General features: G+C 45.4%; 1 protein-coding gene across 3 annotated transcripts in view; it reads right to left on the bottom strand.

Annotated features, from left to right (window-relative positions):
• Positions 1–21,806, bottom strand: part of FRS3 (fibroblast growth factor receptor substrate 3) — a 33,801-nt gene that overhangs the window by 6,265 nt on the left and 5,730 nt on the right. For 2 of the 3 annotated variants that reach the window (XM_050957104.1, XM_050957105.1), the window contains exons 2-7: positions 16,525–16,662; positions 15,306–15,394; positions 14,344–14,530; positions 11,542–11,703; positions 10,780–10,937; positions 7,932–8,851 (exon numbers count right to left, since the gene is read on the bottom strand). In XM_050957104.1, coding sequence (XP_050813061.1) covers positions 7,932–8,851; positions 10,780–10,937; positions 11,542–11,703; positions 14,344–14,530; positions 15,306–15,371 — 1,493 coding nt within the window. In that variant the 5' untranslated portion in view covers positions 15,372–15,394; positions 16,525–16,662. Of the gene's footprint in view, positions 1–7,272; positions 8,852–10,779; positions 10,938–11,541; positions 11,704–14,343; positions 14,531–15,305; positions 15,395–16,524; positions 16,663–21,806 lie in introns of those variants that run through there. The other variant, XM_050957106.1, reaches the window with a different exon arrangement.

Here is a 21,806-nt window from a genome sequence, read left to right as displayed (position 1 = left end):
CCTACGGAAAAAGGGAGGGAAGTGGCTTCGGAGATGACTAAGAGAACTTACGTTAATACCACCTAGCTCTTGTATATTACTTTTAATCCACAGATCTTGAAGTGTTTTACAAAGGAGATCAGTATCATTATGCTCATTTCACAGATGGGGAAACAGAGGCATGGGAGGTGATGTGATTTTCCCACGGACACCCAGCAGCAAAGCTGAGAAGAGAACCCAAGTCTCTTAAGGCCTACCCAGTGGCCACACTGCACATAGGGATCAACAGAAACTAACTGCTCGAGACACACATACCCTCACCTGTCCTAGTGTGAGCCACAAGGGTCTCTCACATGAGAAGTACAGAAACAATCCCCTCCCAGGGCGGGTGAGAGGAGATTCTGAGGGTTAGAGGTATTTAGACGGCCGCTTCCACTGGAGGTAAAGACAGCAACAACTGGGAATTTTTTCCAGTGGACACAGTGGCTTACATAATACTACTTCGCATTTGTGTGATTTTTTTCATGTTCAAACCACTCTGTAAACATCAATTAATCCTCACAGTACCCTTGTAAGGCAGGTAGCTATTACTAGCATTCAGACCAAGGGCGTTACAGTTCCCCTCCATTCCTAGAGAGGAAAGTAGGCATCTAGGCTGGATAAAACAAGCTAGAAATAGACACACTCCTTAAGATGAGACCATCCCACAAATAGATGTCAAGGGAGAGGGAGTCCAACTGCCTAACTTCAAAACCCAAAGAAAAAACACTTAAAAATTTAAGCCACTCAAAAACCCAAAGAAAATCTCCTCAAGCTGAAAGCCTCCTGGGGACACATGGTCTCTTCCATGTTATCAGCCCCACACAGAACAGATCAGTGCAGGGATGATCCCAGAGGAAGCCTTCCGTCCACAGGATAAGCCTTAAGAGATGACATGCTCATCATGGAGCCAATTCAGTTCAGGGGCTAATTCCTTTTTGTGTTAGCACATGCGGGGTCTCTAGGGCAGGTACGCACCCATTTACAATGCTGAGCTTGTGTCCAGCGGTGTGACATCAGTCAGATATATAATGCTTTGGAAAGCACCTTTGATTCTTGAGACCAAGGTTTATGAAGGCCACTACAAAAGATGAAACATTCTATTTTTTGCCTATGTTGTATTAGCTGAGGTCACAGCATGTTTGGAGGGGAGACACTGGGATGTGGATGATGGTTCCTAATTTAAGCCACATCCAAGACACAGGTGAACAGGAATTTGGATAGTCCAATAATCTGTTCCTTGCAAGGCTCATGGCAAGATATGCAAGGAAAAGAAAGAAAACCATTAAAAGAACATGGTATGGAGGAAAATATAGAATGAGAAGATGTCCTGTTTTCTTGTCATGAACTACAAGGTTTCTAACAAGGATAACGAGCCAAATTCATCTCCCGTGTGACCCCAATGAAGTCAGTGGAGTTACAGCAGGGCTGAATTTTCCCCGCAGATTATGAACTCCTCAAGGCATTATTGTCTTATTTTAGATCTGTAACAGTGTCAGGAATACCAATGGTGCTCTATAATGTAAATAATTCCAGACCAAAAGAGAACCATAGGATAAGAGATTCCAACAGAATTACCACTGGATGACAGGCTACCTACCATCTATTATCCAAAGCAACTTCTAATCAAACAGAGCAAGGAACCTGGTGGTGAGGAAAAGTCAAAAAAAAAAAAAAAAGAAAAAAAAAAGGTCCAAGCCTGTTCAACCTGCCACCGAAAATTCCTATCTTCTACCTGAGAATGTCCCACATCTGACCACTACAGGAAGCTATGAGGCTGGATAACACCACACCACAGTTGTTAACATTGAAACCTCATCAGCAGGAGCTTCCTTTCTGTTTCTGGTCCCTGAAGCTCTAATGCAGCTGAGCTCACGCTGCACTCCATGAACTGTTCTCCTGGCTGTCGAAAACGAAGCAACAGGATGGAGACTGGGAGAGGACCTTGTCCATGGAAGGAGATCTCACCCTTATGAAGCCGCCAGAGAATGAAAGAGCAGTGGAGACACTGGTCTAATACATTCCTGGCTAACTCAAGTCAGGTGACCAGGGCTGTGTCTCCCCCAAGCCCATGAGATGACTAACTGCTAAGAAGCCTTTATCCATTCACAGTGTGGCCAATTGCCTGCACAGATTCTCTCTCCATCCCCTAAAGTCTTCCCACCCAGCTCAAAAGCTGAACTTGACCTTCTGTGCTATGGATGCATGGCTCCAATGAGCACTGGATTGTAAATTCACTTCTATTCAGCCATCCCCAAGAGCCAATCCGCACCTGGCACTTCTCTCTTGAACCTCTTCGTGAGACCTGCAACTTCTCATGAACAAAGCCTGCTGAGTCAAACACTGCACTCCTCTTACCCAAGGATGCCATAAGGAATGGAGAATTCGAGAGACAGTAAATCAAGACACAGGCAGATGGCAATTTGCAAAATCAAACTCCAAATCAAACCAAACATGTACTAAATCAGAACCACCCAGGATGGAATCAGAGGCTTCTTCTCTAACCTCAGTGATGAGAGAACGTCTAGCTACTTCATCTCCCCTCCTTAGCAGGTGTATCATTCATTATCAACCACTATAAACTGGACTATAGCTTTGATAAGGCAACCAAGTCAAAGTGTCAGAATCCCTATGTACTTATATGGCCTTCATCGCCATAGTATCCCAGTCACAAGTGCCTTACAACACCCCTGTGAGGTAGGGAAGTATTATCCCCCTTCACAGATGGGAAACTGAGGCACGGGTTAAAGTGACTTTCCCAGGATCATCCAGGAAGTCTGTGGCTGAGACAATAATTAAACACCTATCGCCCTAATCCCAACCCCATATACTAGGCACTAAACCATGTGAATGGCATTCCAGACCGGGGCATATTAGGGGCTTCAGCCTGTGTGGGTGCACTGGGGAGGAAGCCCTGCAGAGCTGAGTTGCTAACAAACAGCACCTTGAAGAGACCAGTCTGATCGACTCCAGCCTCTCAGCTCATTTAGAGTTTTGAAAATACTCATTCAGGTATATTGGCTGTTCCCTCCAACTCCCCCGCTCTAGAGAGAGAACACGACAGCAAACTCTACAACATGGCTCCGGGCCTCACCTGTTACATTACACCTGATTTGACTTCTCCAAAGACAGGTAAGCACTCACCTGTGCAGATGAGTGGCTTTGGATACACTTAAAGGAACCCAAAGTTTCTGCCAAGAGGCAATGAAGGTCTCTCCCCTTTCGATGGGAAAGGACAGGGTCCGAGATATCTTATTCCAATGCCAGGAACCATATTGATCCTGGATGTAACCCTACCAAAGCTAATGAGGCTGCAACCAGGAGGAACTTGGTCCAATGGTCAAGGAGTCCTATTCTGCAATTGCAGTAGTGTCAAGAGTCCTTTGTGATCTTGGGTGAGTTCTAGCCAATAGCAAGCCCACATGGGGCGGAATGGGGAAATTTACCTTTTTGTCTGGGACTAGATTAACTTTGCTGTTAAACCTCCTAGGCCCTGATCCAGCAAGGCAACGAGACGCAGTGGGAGTGGAGGATGCTCAATGATTCATAGGCTTGGACATCACCTGAGGTCATTTCCCATGATTTACTGAAAGAAAGAAAATGGCACAAGCCTTATAAGTGCCTTAGCACCATCTGCCAAATGAGTGAGTGCAAGACAAATAGCTCATAGGATCTTCTCTCTTATCTCAAGCCTTCTCAGCCTTCCCTCTCCGCCTTTATCTCCATCAGGAGATGATCTTGAAGTCCAAGGATTGCCACCACAAGGCCACTCTCAATTTTAATATATTACATGTTCTTAATGAGCGGCACACTTCCTAAATCTTATCAGAGTCACCAGCAAATGCAGGAAACTTCTCAAGAGTGGAGCTACCACAATACAACAGAGATGATGGCTCCTGTCACATAGTTTTTTCCTGTGTCCCCCTTACTCTCAAAGGTGCTTAGACTGTCCACACTATGACTTACACCATGCTAGTAAGAACTCCTCTTCAACGAAGGTGTTGCTAGGGCTGTTTCCCAGGCCAATGTGGACAGCAACTTTTCCATTTCATCTGCACTACAAATACAGCTGTAAACAGGGCACCAAACACAGGCTAAAGCCTCAGACATTTCCCATCTGCATTATAAGACCAACTCTGCTTTAACTGTGCAGGCGAAAGGCATGTTGTAACCAGACCCCCTAATACTGTCGTAGTGTAGATGGACGCAATGTCCAAGAATTAGGTTAGAAAATCATGCTACATACAACAACAGGGAGATAGCCAGCTGGGGCATCTTGGGGGAGCATCATAGCATGGTCTGATTAACCTAGTTTTCAGAAAACTCTTGCTGATCAGAGGAATTGTGATAGGGCCCTGCTAAAGATGTTTGTTAGCATAATTAGAACTGTAATGTGGACAAGGCCTGAAACTCTGCAGTTCATGCAGGCTAAGCAGAATATGGGACAGAGAGAGGTGAGAGAACCTGCTATTTCTTTTATCACTATGTTAAGGACACTCATCTAGCAGCAGGCAACTATTATCCTGTGACCACTTTTTATTTCGTGGTCATTTGTGACCAACATTATTTTGTAAACAGCCCCCTAGTCACTTTTTAAAATCTATCTTAGATGTGGGGAAATAAAAACATTTTATCGTCTCCGTTAACTGAATAAACCTGTTAGATCAATACATTCGCTACAGACCAATGAGGAAGTGAGGAAGGGATAAAGGGATTAGAGGACTTGATTTACGGTTGTGGATGTGTGCCAGGTTCCCCACATCCCTAGTAATAACAACAATAAGCTAGATAAAGCAACAAAGTAAAACTATTTCCGCATGTTTATTTCCGCCCCCCCCCACTGTTCCTCACAACTTCTTGTCAACTGCTGCAAATGGACCATTTTCATTACCACTACAAAAAGTTTCTCTCTCCTGCTGGTAACAGCTCACCTTAATTGATAGCTCTCGTTAGAGTGCGTATGGTAACACCTATAGTTTCATGTTCTCTGTGTATGTGTGTGTGTTATATATATATCTTCCTACTGTATCTTCCACTGCATGCATCTGAAGAAGTGGGCTGTAGCCCACAAAAGCTTAAGCTCAAATACATTTGTTAGTCTCTAAGGTGCCACAAGTACTCCTCGTTCTTTTTGCGGATACAGACTAACATGGCTGCTACTCTGAAAACAGTCCTGTGGCACCTTATAGACTAACAGATGGATTGGAGCATAAGCTTTCGTGGGTGAATACCCACTTTATCAGATGTCTGATGAAGTGGGTATTCACGCACGAAAGCTTATGATCCAATACATCTGTGAGTCTGTAAGGTGCCACAGGACTCTTTGTTGCTTTTTACAGATCCAGACTAACACAACTACCCCTCTGATACTTGACACTAAGCTAGATAGTTCATCATGCCAAATGCTAGCAACAAATTCCTAGAATAGACCCTGATCCGGACTGCAAGTGAAGTCAATGGAAGGACTCAGCAGACTTCAGTGAGTGCTGGACTGGTCCAATGAAGCACTGTAATAGGTAACAATATTTGCCCATAAAAGGGCAATTCAAAGCCCACCGAAGACAGTAGGCGTCTTTCCACTGACTTCGATGGGCTTTGGATCAGGGCCTACATGAATACAGATACATTAATACAGTGTTTCTGCAGCATCAGCTGCCATGTAACTAATACATTCGTATTGTGACTTTTAAAGACATTCTGTCAAGATCAAGCATAAATTTGACAAAACCTATATCCTGACTTGTTTTACAATTTTTTTTTTTTTTTGGCCTGGATGTTTTGCACATCTCTCAGCTGGGTGAGCAAAACTAGACAAGTCAACTTAAATTCTGCAGTTGGTCAGTTTCAGCTAAAGATTCTCAGGCATTGTCCAGTGCTGTAATGTCTGAGATGCAAAAGCTGCAAGGGAGGGTGATGTTTAAACCTTAAAAAAAGCCTCTTCATCGAGATTGTTCATGAAAATATTGTTATACGGTTACTTAAAAAGATAATTCTTCCTCACCCTCAATGAAACCTAAATGTGGGGCATAAACTACGTGACAGTTTCCCTATAAATAAAGTCAATTCATATATTAAAAATAATTAGCTTCTGTTACAGAACAAAAGAAGAGCTGGAGAGAAGCCTGGAAGACAAGAAGCCAAAGGCCTGCCAAAACTCACTGCCCTCTGAAGGTAGTGGTGGTGTTTAGTATTTGTAATGCAGACACCAAGCCAATGAGAAGAATCATAGCTCTGCAAATGGTGGACAGCTCCTGACCAGAGGGTAAAGAGATTATATGGATATCCATCAGCTTTACTTATTTGTAGGGCTGTGACTACATTCCTTGCCATTGCTCCTAAAAGGCTCACTTTTCAAAGCAGCACTACAGCACCGAAAAGAAGTTGGGTTTGTTAGCACTGGAAGAATCTCAGAAATCGACAGATTAAGCTTGTGACCACCAGGGCCAAGATATAAGCAGATGATCCAGCTTTTCCCCTTCACTGACTTTAGTCTGTTAACAAACCAATGGCAAGGACATCATAGGAAGGTTTGGATGGCTCCATTTGGCAACCCCGAGTGAGCTTTCAGAGAATTGGATGGCATGATTCCAATCCTGCGGGAGAGGGTAAGGGCGTCTCAAAACGATAAGGCAGAAGTCAATATAATTCCAAGAGCTCTTTTACGTCTCATAGAAATGAGAGGGAATAGCAAAGTGGTATCAGTGAATGCCTCATGCTGCAGAGATTGGCGTGGCCTGCAGCAAGTGAAACCATACACAGAATGTCATCACTGGAACATCCCACAGTGGAAGAGAAGTAGAACGTCATACACAAGTTTTTTTTTTTACAGAAGGGCCTGATGGTTCACATCAAATTCAGCCCTGGGGTAACCGGCTACACCACTCAAAGCCAATGGAGTTACAGTAAAGCTGAATTTAGTCCTTTGAGTCTACAATACAAGGAAACAAGCCATGCATTTAGCCAAAACACTAGTCAGTTATTTCATGTGGACTCAGCGAAGTATGTGGGAGTAGGCACTGCTCCTTAGATATAACTCCAAGCTTGGTTGCCTTGCAGCTATGCTCACACATCTATGTTTTCTGCACTCACTCCCAGCAGCCCAATACAGCGCATTCTAGGTAACTGAGCTTTGAGTCACAGCTATGCTTTCCTCATTTGTAGTTCCACAAAGCATCTGGATGTAATACATCACCTTTTTCACCATATTCCCCCTGTCAGCCCCCACCCCAAAAAAGGAGGTGAACACCAAGCGGATCCATTCCATGTTGCCACTGGCTTGGCACTTAACTTTGGTGCAAAAGAACATTTACAAAATAAAATAAATAGATAGAAAAATAAAACAAATAAACAAACCAACAGCTGGAAAACATTTATGAATATCTACAGAAAAGGCAGACAGATACGTACACACCAAGAGCTCCCTGATCCCAAACCTCTAACTCCATTTGCATTCCCAGTTTTTCCCCTGCTCCTACGTTGTTGTTGTTTTTAAAATGCTCCCAATGCTCTCTCCACCCCTCTGCGGTCTTCTCTCCACAGGCTGCCGACATGGATGCCATGAAAGCAGGGGGATTGACCCTGGTCCATGAATGACCTGTTTACATTTATACTCCGCTTGGTGCCGTTTTGAATACTGGCACCGAACAAAAGAACTTAAATAAATAAATAAATAAATAAACAAACAAAACTTCTGCTACTCTACAAGGCTTTAGAAACAAATGACATGGGAGGAACAGAGAGAGGCAGGCAGACATTTGTAAAGTCTGCATGCTGGAGCTATCCCAGGATGCTGTATTGAGCAATAGGGTTAACAGGGCGTCGGGGCAATAGAGAACAAAAGTCACGCTACACAATACACTGAAAGGCAGGTACAAAAGCCACAATGCAGTGCTTGCACGCAGGGTTTCCCTTACAGAGGCAAGTCGGTGCTGTTATGCCGAGTTTTCCTTGAAGTCCCATCGTCTCTGGGCAGCGCCCTCTGCAAGTTGGACATGGCTGCTGTCTTTTTAAGGTCAATGACCGCGTAGGAGTCCATCCTGCTGGCTGGGTGGGCGGCAGAAACCGGGGTGCAGGGCATCTGGAGGCTCTGGCGCCCCTTGTGGGGGTCAGCCTCCAGCTCTACCTGGATGTAGTTGAGTTGCCGCTGCTGCTCTGGGCAGGGTCGGCGGAAGTCGAAGCTGAAGACACTAGGTGTGCAGTTGTGGCGGTGCTGCAAGAAGTCATCCCGACGCAGGCCACTGTGCAGTGCCGTGTTCTCTGAGTTCATGTAGTTTTGCAGTGGATCACCTTCGTCTGGCTCAGGGTAGCCATTCGGAGAAGGAGTCAGCGCATCCCCAGAGTCCTCGTCCTGCCGCAGCGGCTGGCACTCCCACACAGGAGGCAAGGAAGGCAGGTTCTCATAGTGCAGCAGGGGCGTCCTGCGGTGAGAGCAGCTGTTTAAGCCCAGGTCCTCCCGGGTGAGTTTCAAGCGCCCGCCACGCCGGAGAGACGCACCCCCAGCAGGCAGCAGGCCATTCACATTCTCGTATACGCACCTGGGCACGAGGCACTCATCCTTGCACTCATTGTTGTTGTTAGGGGCGCAGATGTGTCCCCCGCACTCTCGATGGTAACGGCAGGAGCTGTCACGTTTCACCATGTGCCTGTGAACTGGGGCAGGGCCCAGCACAAACTTCACCTCCCCAGGCTGAAGGAAGACCTGGGGGTTTCGGTCCTCCAGAGAGCAGCTGTGGTTCCCGTGCAGAAAAGGAGGGTGGACTTCAGGCAGCGAGTGCATGCAGTGCCGGCCCCTCATCTCCTCCTCACCACTGGTTGTGTTCACATAGGTGTGGGACTGCAGGGAGAGAAGATGTGTTTTAGAGGCAGAGGGTGATGCTGGGGAGGAGGACAATGACAGGAAGAGATCAGATCCAAAAATACAGGGGGTGGGGATGGGACTGAGTGTGAGTACAACTGAGAATGTGAGTCAGGAGAGTGAGAGGTCTGGTGGCTGATAAAGTGGGAGGGGGTGAAGGAGGAGGAGTCTTGGTGGCTGAACAAAGTTGGAGGGACAGTGTGCCAAGGAAGTGGGGTGTTAAACTTGACCAAAAGGGATGCAGCTATGGTAAAATTATGTTTACACATCGACGGTTGCAAACCAAAACACCCAGCACCTGGAGGCAGGAATGAATTTTGTTTTCTCTCATGGATGTGAATTTAGTTTCTAACGGGCAGGATAAGCAGCAACTTCAATTGTATTCTCCTCACACTGCTCATCTAGAGACTGCCCTGAAGAACTGCAGTTATAAAGGGGAAATAATATGACTCTAAAGCTTCCCCATTAGTCTGGCCTGATTTGGTTCTGCTCCATCACTCCCAGAACTCCCCAGCCTCTCCCTTAGGGTCAGAGCCACTATTAATTAGGGGATTGACGTGTGGACTCTCGGAAGTGCTCTGCTGGTACAGTTATACTGGTATATTACAAAAGCAAAGTGCTCCTAGCGTAGACGCAGATTATACCAGCAAAACTGTGCTTTTGCCAGTAGAGCTTATTCCAAACGCGCGCCCCCCCTAAAAAAAATAGCTCTACCAGCAAAATTGCAATTTTGCCAATACAACGACATCTAGAGCAGGGGCTTCTGCCAGTACAGCTTTGTCAGCCAGGGATCACGCATCATCACACCCTGACTGACATAGCTGTGCTGGCAAAAGTTTGTAGCATGAACTTGCCCTCACAAAGGCTCCTTTCAAACATGAGCAACTTGTGCACACGAGATGGTTTAAAACAAAATATCTATGACACGTTCTTAAACAGGTCTCAAGTTGAGCTCAAACTCTGATGTGGAGCATATGAATTTCCATCTACACCAGGTGAGATGTCTTCTTGAGTGGTTTATATAAAGTATCCTAGGACACAGAAATGACATGAGAAAGGAGCTCACAACTGCCTAGGTTTGTGTGACTCTGAAGCACCGGCTATCAGACCATGATGGAGACAAGACACTAGGGGTATGTCTTCATTACCCGCCGCATCGGCGGGCAGCGATTGATCCAGCTGGGATCGATTTATTGTGTCTAGTCTAGACGCAATAAATCGATCCCCGAGCCGTCTCCCGTGGACTCCTGTATTCCAGCTTGGTGAGAGGAGCAGGCAGAGCCAACGGGGGAGAAGCAGCAGTCGACTCACTGTAGTGAAAACACCATGGTAAGTCGATCTGAGTACATCGACTTCAGGTACATTATTCATGTAGCTGAAGTTGCATAAATTAGATCGATATTTCCCCCCCCCAGCCCTGTAGACCAGGGCTGGGTCTAATGGATTGATCTGGTATGATAAATCCTATGAGCCTAAACACAGAGAACAAAGATCAGCTGCCCAAGCAGTGCAGTGGTAGCACACCACCAGGCAAGGGTCTGAGTCTTGGTATCCAGTCTAGCATTTAGCTTGGGGCTGGTAGAGATGTGGAAGCAGCACATACAGTCTCAGGAAGGAATTGCACCCTGCTGCTAAACAAGGGGCAGATCATTACTGATGGACCGGGGAAGCTACACCCATCCCTCGCTGCAAGCAGTTATTCCAGCAAGTAGTCACAGGGGTGCAAATTTGCAACAGTGAAACTAAGTAAATCAGCCAAGGAGGAGCAACTGACAAGGTAAGAGGGTCTCTGGGCTTCCTTAACGTTGAGCAGATGCATGAGCCTAGCACCCCACAGGAACCCTAGAAGAGAAAAAGACATGCTACGAGTTCCCTGCAGCAATGGAGATCAGGAGACCTGGGCTTACCTGCTCATCCAGCCCAATGAGGGCATGTGTGGAGTCCTCCCCAATGGAGGAGTGTCTCAAGCTGTTCATGGAAGGGTGTCGGGCTGTGGAGTAGGATGGGGCTTCCCCAGGGAAGCTGTGGAATCCGTTGGGGAACCCTGGAACAGTGTATCCCAGAGCTGGGGGGAGAATTCGGAGAGACATGCTTTAGAGACAGAGCATCACACTGGCCTTGCATACAGATGTGGCTGTGGCTGCACCATGGGCCAGCTCCTCATAGGGCCTTATTAAACAGGTGTGCTGGAAAGGCAGAGCCTGCTTGGCTGGGGAAGGCTCCTACCATCTGTACACCATTGTAAATATGCGGGCTAGGCCCTACAGGTTAAATTTACCAGTACTTAAGTCAGGTCTATGAAAGTGGGAAACAAACACACATTTTTCTAGCTGAGGTTTCCCTTACGAGCCTGCTGATCCCTAAAGAAGCCACTTGGCAGGGCTCCAGCTGGAATCCAACTGGAGTCAGAGAACGAGGTTGATATTTGCAGTTTTTGTTCCCATTTCCTTGGGAACAAGGTATCACATCAGCAGAAGAGTGGAGTTTTAAGCATGCTGCACAGAACATATGTGGACTCGAGGGCCCAGCTCAGAGGCCAGAAAGCTCACAACCGCTGCTTGGGAGAAATGTAGCCTTGGCTGGGGGACCAGCATCCAACACAGAGATAAACTTGGACAAACTTCCTCTACCCCTCCATTCCCCTGGACCTAGTACTCTGGAAGCCTTACTGTTGGGTGCCTGGGGTGTCCGGGATAGCTCCAGCTCAGTGGAGTGACTGCCCCTAGTCATGATGACTGGCTCCTCCACCACACTGATACTATTACACTGCATTAGGTCCTGCAGCAGATTAAAGATCTCCTCCGCCCTTGAACACTTGAAGGCAAATATCCCTGTGCAAACACAAAGAAGGCAGGGGGGGAGAGACGACAACAATCTTAGTTTAAGAAGAGCGTAGTCTAGTCCTTGGAAAGCAAAAAAATGTAAAATCTGATTGTGTTGTGTTAAACAGAAACTCAATTAACCTGGGGAACTCACTCTCACAGGATAAGGTCACGAGCTTGGCAGGATTCAAAAAGAGATTAGACATTTATATAGGTAATGGGAATATTCACCCTTCCGTTAGATAGCACCCAAATTTGTAAGAGGTATAAACCCTCATGCTTCGGGGTACAAGCCACATACTAAACGCCTGGGGTTAGGAAGTAATTTCCTCTATACACCTGGTGTTACACAACTGCTCATTATGAAGCTTCTTCCATTTTCCTCTAAAGGTCATGGTGCGAGCCAACATTTCAAACAGGATACAAAATTAAACTGACAAGTCATCTGACCTTGGTGGGCAAGCCCTGTATTTCTCTACACAAATTTATGATTTACAGGAAAATATTTTGTAAGATATTGTCAATATTTAAACACCCCCTGAGGCAATATTTCTGTATAGTGTATCCTGTTGTTACATCATTAGAAACATAACACCACCATTGCTAGTTGATCCATGAACTGGTGCATCTAATGCCAACCTTACATTAGTTAACTCTGCTGGAGATATGAATGGTATACTGGGTGACAGATGAGATTGTTCACCTGTAATTTCCATTCTTTCTTTTTACCTGGGGCCCGATCCAACTCCCATTGTCAATAGAGTCTTTCCACTGACTCTAATGGGAATTGGATTGGGCACCTGGAATGCATGTGGAAAGGAGGGGCAACTGCACCCCACTTTTAAAATGTATCAGATTAAACGGTGGCTCCCCAGATAAATAGTTTGACCAATAGCCAGTGCGTGCAGAACTAACCAATCACATGCTGGTGCGCACACACATGAATGCACAAAAGCCATAGCAACAAGGACAACAGCATGGCAACAGTTGCTGCTACTCTGAAGAAAAATTTGAAAAATATTCTTGCCAGAAAATATATGCATCCATCTTATTCATCGGGGCTAGGGACGAATGATCCAAGTAAAATTAATTAAGTGAGAAAGTCTCCTAAGAGCAGGAAAAGCAGAGGAAATATACGCAGATCAAACCAGTATGGTTTCCACACAATTTAGCTTTGCATACAGAGGACATGGATGACTTAGCCTGTGCCCTCTGAAAGCTCTCTTTGTAGGTGAAGAGTGAATAACTCTATCTATGCTATCTAGAGCTCCATGGAAAACCCAAATAAACGTAACAGCATTCCAACGATTGATCTGAATCCTGCAAAAGGCAAAGTAGACACACAAAAAGACACAGGTCCAACCCTGCTGACAACCGATAAGCATGGAATTCCACTAAAGGCAAATCCTGTTTATATAAATATTATAAAAGAGTAGCACATAGCATTGTAAATGCACACAGTACTTTATAAACAGACACAGAACATGTGGATGTGGACTTCATTCAGATAGCAGAGGACTTTTCAACACACAATGCTAATTGGGGGACATAGCCTGATTTTTTTTTCTTTTGCTGTGTGCCAAGAATATGCTCATCTCTTCAAAGTAATATACAGATAATCCTTATGCCAAGAAACTTACAGTTTAACAGGCAGCATGGTGTAGTGGGAACCAGGAAACATAGGCTCTATTCCCAGTTCTGCCACTGACTGAATGGTGTGTTCTTGGGTGAGTCATGTCATCTCTGTGCCTCAGTTTCCCCCTATGTAAAAAATAGGGCACTTTTGGAAACACCCTCCCCCCACATTGCAAAGTGCTGCAGGATCAATGGATAAAAAACAGTAAAGTAGTCGTACTGCTAAACAAGGCAGACAGAGAAGACAGAATGCACTGGAAAGACCAGAACAGAGGAGGACAGGATTTTTTAAAAACTAACATTGACTCACTTTTTGGGGTCATTGCGGAATAACCAAGCCTTTTAGAAGGGACCTAAACGAAGACAGAGCAGAGGCTTGGCAGACAGTAGTACAAAGGACACAGATGATGACATGCATGCAAAAGCAAGTATCTGAAGTTGAAACATGCCTAGGAAACCAGAGCCAACAGCCTCACCCTTGCAAAAAGCACCATGGGGGACCTTGGTTTCACGTCCCATAGAAAGGTGGCTTTCTAGCACCTCCTCAGTACCAACACAGAAGAGTAAGCCCACAGAATCACTAACTTCTTCTGCCACCCGGGTTTTCCTTAATCATCTCTGATCCAATTGAAAGCCCACTCCAAAACTGCTTACCTTAAGATACAATGAGACCCAATTCTAGAAGTGTTTCTCCATGCTGAGCATTAATAAGGCAATAGCCTAATTACTTTAACTCTATAAACAAGTGAGCCACAATAAGGCACAAGAGTGATACCACGTGATAGCGCTGCCCTCAGTTACAAGTTTCCAACATTAATGTCTTAGTTGGGAGTATTAAATGCACATGCAAACACACTACAGTCCCTAGGGGTGCGCTATCGCTTGTGAATGTGAAGCAGGGTATAAAGCAGGTTTCCCAGATGTAATAAGCAGGGGAGGAATGAGCACCAAGCAGTTACAGCATTCTGCAACTGAAAGCTTTAGACAGGTTTGTTCCCCCAAAAGACATGACACCTTGTCCGGTCTGGCAGCGGCGTCCGCTCTCGAAGGAGAAGAGGTTGGAGTCATAGCCATAGCGGCGCAGGCAAAGGTATGGCCATCTGACAGCATCGCGCTTGTGTGTGTGCAAGATGAGCTCCATCTGCGTTAGCTCCATAATCCCAGATCCCAGGGCGTTACCCTCATCATCGACGTTTGTTACCTGCAGAGACACCAAAGCTCACATCAGGAGGCTCAACACAGGAGATGTGACAGATGTAAGTTTGCCTGGAAGCCCCAGCACACTCTCTCCCTTGACTCATTAACATGCCATGCTCTTGGATGACAGGGGGAGGTCATTTGGGTGTGAATTCATTGCTGGTGAAAGGTGCGACATGGACAGCCCTGAAAACTGCAGCTCCATACCAGCTCAGCTAATGTGCCTCAACACAGGCATGCGGGGGACAACCTTGAGTGGGAAGAGGAGTTCAGTTTCTCCAATTCTTGGCCTCTCTGTTAAGACTGTCAAATGGTTCAACCACTGCCAGCTGTGCTGCTGCTTTTACAAGGTGGAGACCTTTTTACAGCCAATTAGGCTGAAACACACGGACTCATTTCACACAAGCCACCAAATAGCTACCATAAGGTGATAACTTTTGATGCCCACTGACTTGGGCCCAATTTGAAAGGTTCCACAACACGAGAGCCATCCAATTTTCCCTTCTCATTGCATCTGTTTCTTCTCTGGCACTGGGAGATTGAATCTCGATGCCAATGCAAATCCTTCTACACGACAGAGGGTGGAACCAGCAAGCAGGGGATTCCCTACTTAAAAATTAGCAACACATTTGGAAATCTTTCCCCATAGAAGAATTTCCCCATAAGAGAAAGGGCTTTAATGCGTAGGTTCCATGAAATTTGGATTGTACTTTGCAGGCCTTGATTCCCAGTGGCTGCTGTCAATTGCAGAGCTTTCCCTCTAGGATAAAGGGTATTACCTTAAACTTGGTGGGGTGGTTGTCTGGGACACTGTCTCTGCACAAGTAGCTGTAGCAGCTCCCCATGACGTTAGCATACCAGGTGAGCCCTAGAGTGAGGGTGCGGGAGAAGAAAAAAAAACAGAGGATAATGGCACAATTTCATTTGCACTTTTGATCCATAATTATTGTTTCATCCCAACCAATGACCCAGGCTTTTAGAGTGGTGGAGCAAAGGCAGGGATGGCTCAGTGGAGCCCTGGAAGTCTACTGGATGTTAAATGCCCTCAAGGATATGGGGAGTGGGTCTGCATGCCAGGGTGCAATGCCACAGGCAGGCCACACAGTGCACATACACACCACGTGATTTTTCTAATAGAAGAATATTTTCATAGTTATCCATCTATCGAGCAACAAACAGTGAATGTGATACAATGGGACTATGGAAGCTGTTCATAAAACAAAGTTACTCTGGAGTTTTGGCACCAACTACCCATTTTATGACTACTCCCAATGAGGAAGGATTCCTTAAGCACTAGCCAGGTCTACACTAGGAGTGTTTCACCAGTACAGCTATCCTGGGAGGGTATAGCAGCAAAGCACTTCTTGTGTGAAAACAGCGTAGAGAAGCGAAAGCACAATCTTGCCACTATAACTATGTGAGGGCTAGGGATCACAACCCTGACCAACAAAGCCATGCCAGCAAGAGTTTGTAGTGTAAATCAGTGGTTCTAAACCATTTGGGGCTCAGGACCCTTTTGTAAATGTTTATGGCCTGTTGTAAATAGTCTGGGGGTGGAGACCCTGAAGGGTTTCGGTCAGGTCCTGCCCAGCACTCACCCTACAGTGGGTTGCAACCCCACATTACAACCTTCAGGGTTGCAGCGCCACAGAGATTTGGTCCTGCCCCCCGATGACCAAATTTGCATGAGTGGAGTTGTGACCTGGCTCATGGGGTTGCAGTGCCACTCACTCAAATTTGTCCCATCCATGACAGCTGGGCCAAACCTGAGTGTCACTCAGATGCCCGAAGTTGCAGTGCATGGAGGCAAGCCCAGCCAGTCCTGTGGGACAGAAGCCAAAGCACGCAACCCTTTGAAACATTCTGGCGACCCAATTTTGGGTCTCGACCCTCAGGCTGAGAAACGCTGGTGTAGACCTAGCCTTTGTGCAGTGCCTTTGAGATAATCCACGAGGACAGAAGAAAGTCCGTAACTCTTTAGTCTCACTTGATTCTTACCCAGTTGAGGCCATTAGGTGGTTTTTTAAGGGCAGGGAGGGATTCCCACTTTATTCCCACAGTCCTCTGCTGAGTGTCATGGTAACCAAGATGTCAAGAAGTCACCTAGAGTTCCGTAGAAACTGTCCCATGTTTCACCTGACAAGAATCCAATCAAAGAGAATGGCAGAGAAAAGAAAGACAGAGAGCTAGTTTTTTTAATCATCTCTCTATTAATCTTTCTAAAAAGTTAAGGAAAACTTACATTTATAAATTATTGCTTTAATTTAAGTTTATGTAACACACTGCATGGACAAATACAGTGGGGACCTGACAAGTAAAAAACACTTTGGGGGTAAATTAGAACGTAGGTGTAAACAGATCAATCCAAAACTCACTGGGCGAGCAAACTGAGAGGTCGGTCAACAGGAAATGCAACTAGCATTTGCTTACTCCCTCCTATTGGCTGCTTTTTTCCCACATTCCTCTCTTGTTTTGTAAGTTACACTGCCTTTGCCTGTTCAGCACAAGGTTCCCTCCTTTGCCATTTACATCCATTTTCCACCCAGCAAATGTCATTGTTGAACTTGGCACAGATGTTCACGGGAGTTATACCATTTACAGCAGAAGGAACAATGCCTGCAAAGCATTTTCAAATACACCAAACACGTGTGCAGCTATTAAGGAATTAACTCAACACCGTTCATAAATGAAGTGGGGCTGGAAATGCAGACGGACAAATGAAATTTCAGACAAAGAACACAAGCAACTTTCTTTTCACTGGGCAATTTTGGACAACTAATCTCCAGAAATAAGACAAATTTTGTCTCAATTATGAGATCCCTATCCATTACTGGGTGTCCGAGGCACTACTGCAATATAAATAAATTATAATACTAGTAAGCAGCATCAAAGATACTAGAAATCACATGCATCTGCTGCTTTAGGAATCTGTATGCATCTGACTTAGATAGAAAGTTCCTAACAAGGTTCAGAGAGCAAGAAGGTACAGAAGCCTGTGGACAAACAACACAATAGCTATTCTATTTCGGATCATAAAAGGAACAAATTCCAGATATACACAAAACCAAACAACTATTCAGTACTTGTCAGAGAATGCAAGTGCCTAGCGTACAGGAAATGCACGTACTAGTAATAGGAAAAACTGGCATTACAGACTTTAGTTTACTGAATTCAAAGTAAACTCGGGGCACTAGAATCAGAACCAGTCACTACCAAAGGACGCCTCATGTTAATTATCTAGTAGTCCAAGGAGTGAGAGAGTAAAACTGTATGGATAACTAGCCTGACATTACAAGAGTAAATGAAATGAAGATGCTATTGAAAATTTCAAGCTCTGGCACATAATCAGTTTCATCATCAGTCACTTCAGCTTAGCAACAGTTCAGAGACAAAGATGATTCTCCTGGGCAAAAGCAGTATCCTCAAGCCCACATGTATAGGCTGTGGCAGTGACCATGTATAGCTAGCACATTTCCACCATCACAGTTATAAATAATATCCCATTAGCCTCCTCTGTACGTAGAGCAGAATCAAGTCTGACAGAGTTTTCTCCTTCCTTATCCATACCTGGGTATCTCTATCACACCTCTGAAACACTGCCTCTGCCTGCCACTGCCCCAGTCCTACCTCTGATGAATCCTCATCCCAATCTATACTTAAAACTTAAGTTGACATGGCTACAGCACTGACACCCCTGAGCTCTGCAGTTCTACTGAACTAACACCCAGTGTAGATGCGGAAGCATTCTTCTGTTGAGTAGCTACTATTGCTCAAGGAGGTGGAGTTACTCCAGTGACAGAAAAAACCCTTCTGTCACTGCAGTGTACATCTATGCTCCAGGATTGTAGCAGTATAGCTGCCGCACAAGTTATGCCACTGTACCCCCTGCAGAGTAGACACACATTAAGTTTCTTCTCAACTTCATTATTACAATGACTTTCTCAATGGCTTTCTTTGTCCCAGCTCCCACAACTCCAGAAAATGCAATATTCTGCAGCCTGCATCTTACAGCCAATACATTCACATCGTCCTCAATGCTGAATAACTCCATAGGTTCATGACTCAGTTCAAAATTGGCCTCGTTTGTAAAACCCTCCATGAACTTGCTCCAGCAGACCTCACAGACGTTGCCCACTAATCTAGCATCAGCCTCCTCTCTGTCTTTCAACTAATCTGGTCACTGCTGGCACACGGAGCCTTCTCTTCTGCAACTCCTGCCACTACCAACATCCTCCCCCACACACTATATCAATTCTCCATCCTATTTTAAATTTCAGTAGAAAACTTCAACCTTTTCCTTTGCCTCTTTGTTTTTCTCTCCCTCTACTAGTATTTCTGTCACTCGGTTCTTTGGCTCTGTAAAATGTTTGGGAGTGTTATGGGCTTCCACTGAAAGGCTGTAAGGCTCAGAACTGAAAAAATGAGATTATAAAACTACTCATGTAATGATCTTTGCAGATTCCCTACTCAACTAGTCATTACAGACAATGCCTTGTTGCTGACTATTTTAGCTGTATCCATTTGGTGCAGATACCTAGATTCTTGAGACTCTGCTCTTCATAGAATCATAGACTTTAAGGTCAGAAGGGACCATTATGATCATCTAGTCTGACCTCTGCACAACGCAGGCCACAGAATCTTCAATGAGCAATCCTTTAAAAACATGCCTTTTTCTGACTATGCTACACATCCAGAGCATATCCTAGCTGACCAAAACAACTTATCTGCAACTGGAAGAAACCCACAAGCCAGTCTATCCCAGTGGGACATTTTTAGGAAATGTTTCATATTGACTAAAATGTATTTTAAACATCACTTTCTACAAGACAGTGGAAAGAACTCAAGCACCCTCCTTACTTACTGCCTGCCTACAAACTGTACACACACAAGTGCTTCAAAGCTCTTTCTGAGTTTCCATCATCCAGATCCCTTTGCCCACACCAGCTGCTCCAGTCATCTGCTGAAATCCCCCATAGCTTATACACAAGCGAAGCAAAATGCTGCTATCCTTTGTTAAAGGCCCAGACGTCAGTTGCGTCTTTGGCATATTAATATCTACAATACCATTTCTCATGGTTTCTTGCTCATCATGCTTAATTGGCTGTGCTTTCAAGGGGAAATGAAACCAGCGAGCAGTCCTAGCCCTATGCACACCTGTGATTGTCTGAGTCAGTGACAGTGCGTCTACACTGTAGCTGGAAATGTGCCTCTCAACTCTGCTTGAGTTAGCATGCTAAAAATAGCAAGATGGACAGCTGCGGCGGAGGGAGCAGTTTGGGCTAGCCACCCCAGCTCGTACCCACAGGGTCGGGAGGATTTGGACGCAGGTAGCTACCCAGAATTGCTGCCTGTGAGGCGCTATTCCCAGCATATTAGCTCAAGCAGAGCTAGCACCCCCAGCTGGGAGGCTCTCTCCCAGCTACATACCCTAACATGAGAACTGCCTGCAGCCAAGGGATGGGAGTATTCTCAAAAAGATACAAGGCTCCATGGCTGTCAAAAGGCCTAAGGCAGGACATATCTCATTTTCTATCTTACTGTGAGGGATAGATTCTGAAATCACAGCTGGCAAATTTTCTTGTGATACTCCTGTCAATAAAGGTGGAGATTTTCAAATACACGAACTGGGGACTGGGCACCAAACTCCTATTAACTTTCCATGGAAGTTGGATGCCTAACTCCTGTTTCCACCTTAGAAAATATCTTCTAAGCGTTTTTTAAAAACCAAAGAACGGAAAGTCATCCACATACAAAACTCCATCCTCTCCAGCTCATATCTTGGTTCTTCTTATTGAGTGTCTCAGTGCATAGCTCAACTCTTCGATTCCCTTTGGCCTACCAAGGGTGTGAATTTGGTGGTCACCTCCAGAACTCTGACAGCACCAAACACTCTCCAGCAGTATAATTCACAATAGTGCCTTCACCTTCTCCTCCTGTAATCTCTTCCTGTGTTTTTCATATTTTTGATTTTGAGAAATGTGGGTTAAATGTGGGATAATGTGGGTTAAAAACTATCATGTGAAATGATGATATAGCTCCTTTTTCTGGAGGGTGGTAGATGAGAAATAATCTAATCTTCATTTTAGAATGACATTTTTTAAAGTTTTACACAAAGATGACAATTTTAGGCAGAGTCTGATAATTTCTCCAAGGAGCTTACAAATAAAAATGCACTTCTAACTCAAATGAGCTGATACGCACTGTGTATTGCATCTCCAATGCTAATCTACTGCACTGCTTTGTTCGGTTTCCTAAGTGATTATAGACCCTATGTTTATGTGCAGCACACAGGTGGGGAGCGCCTATCACTCCTCATTATCAGCAGTGGATGCATAACACCAAATTGAAAGCTTTTGGTTTGCAAGCTGACTGACAGACAGCATTGTACATTTCAGGGAATACCCTTCCAATTGGCACAACACTACCAGCAGAGACCATGTTAGACAGAAACCTGCCCTGGAGCTAAATGTTAATAAAACACAGGCTTTCAGGAGTCTTTAACCCTATTTATTGTGTCTTCATATCCCAATCTGGAGATTGCCTATCCTGTGGGTATATCTACATTGCAATCTTGCCTACCTACTGTAGCACAGCTGCAGCCTGTGTGAAAGGCAATGCTTAATCCAGCCATTTATTTCTGGAAACAAGGCACATCACTCCCAAGTTCAAAAATTTTCACTGCCTTCCTATCCATTAGAATTCAGATCCAAACCTCCCTGTGAGTCTTCATGCTCCTCCATGGACTCCCCCAAACTTGAATTCATCTCTAATTGACAGTTTTCTTCCGCTCTCTGACTAGCTCACATTTCTGTCCAACATTCCCTGTCTCTTCACAGCCAGCAGCAGAGACTTCTGCCTCCCTGTGCCCAACTCCTAAGAAGACTCATGTCCATCTAATGGTCTGTTTAATGCAGTATCCTGTACACACCTACTTGCAAATTCCATGTTCTGCTGGAATCTCATGTGCAACATTGCACAACTAGGGCTGCCAGGTGTCCAGTTTTTAACCAGAACACCTGGTCAAAAAGGGACCCTGGTGGCTCTGGTCAGCATGTCATTAAAAACCTGGCTACGCACGGCTGGCAGGCTCCCTACCTGGCACCGCGTGGCTAATGGAAGCAGCGACATGTCCCTCTGGCTCCTAGGTGGAGGGATGGCCAGGTGGGCTCCATGCAGTGCCCCCGCCCCATGCACCAGCTCCATAGCTCCCATTGGCCAGGAACTGCAACCAATGGGAGCTCCGAGGGTGACGCCTGGGGCAGAGGCAGCACGCACTGCAC

Source organism: Gopherus flavomarginatus, chromosome 5 (assembly GCF_025201925.1).
Source record: "Gopherus flavomarginatus isolate rGopFla2 chromosome 5, rGopFla2.mat.asm, whole genome shotgun sequence".
NCBI lineage: Eukaryota > Metazoa > Chordata > Testudines > Testudinidae > Gopherus > Gopherus flavomarginatus.
Note: the sequence above shows the minus strand (reverse complement) of the source record. Positions and strands in the feature narration are given on the sequence as shown.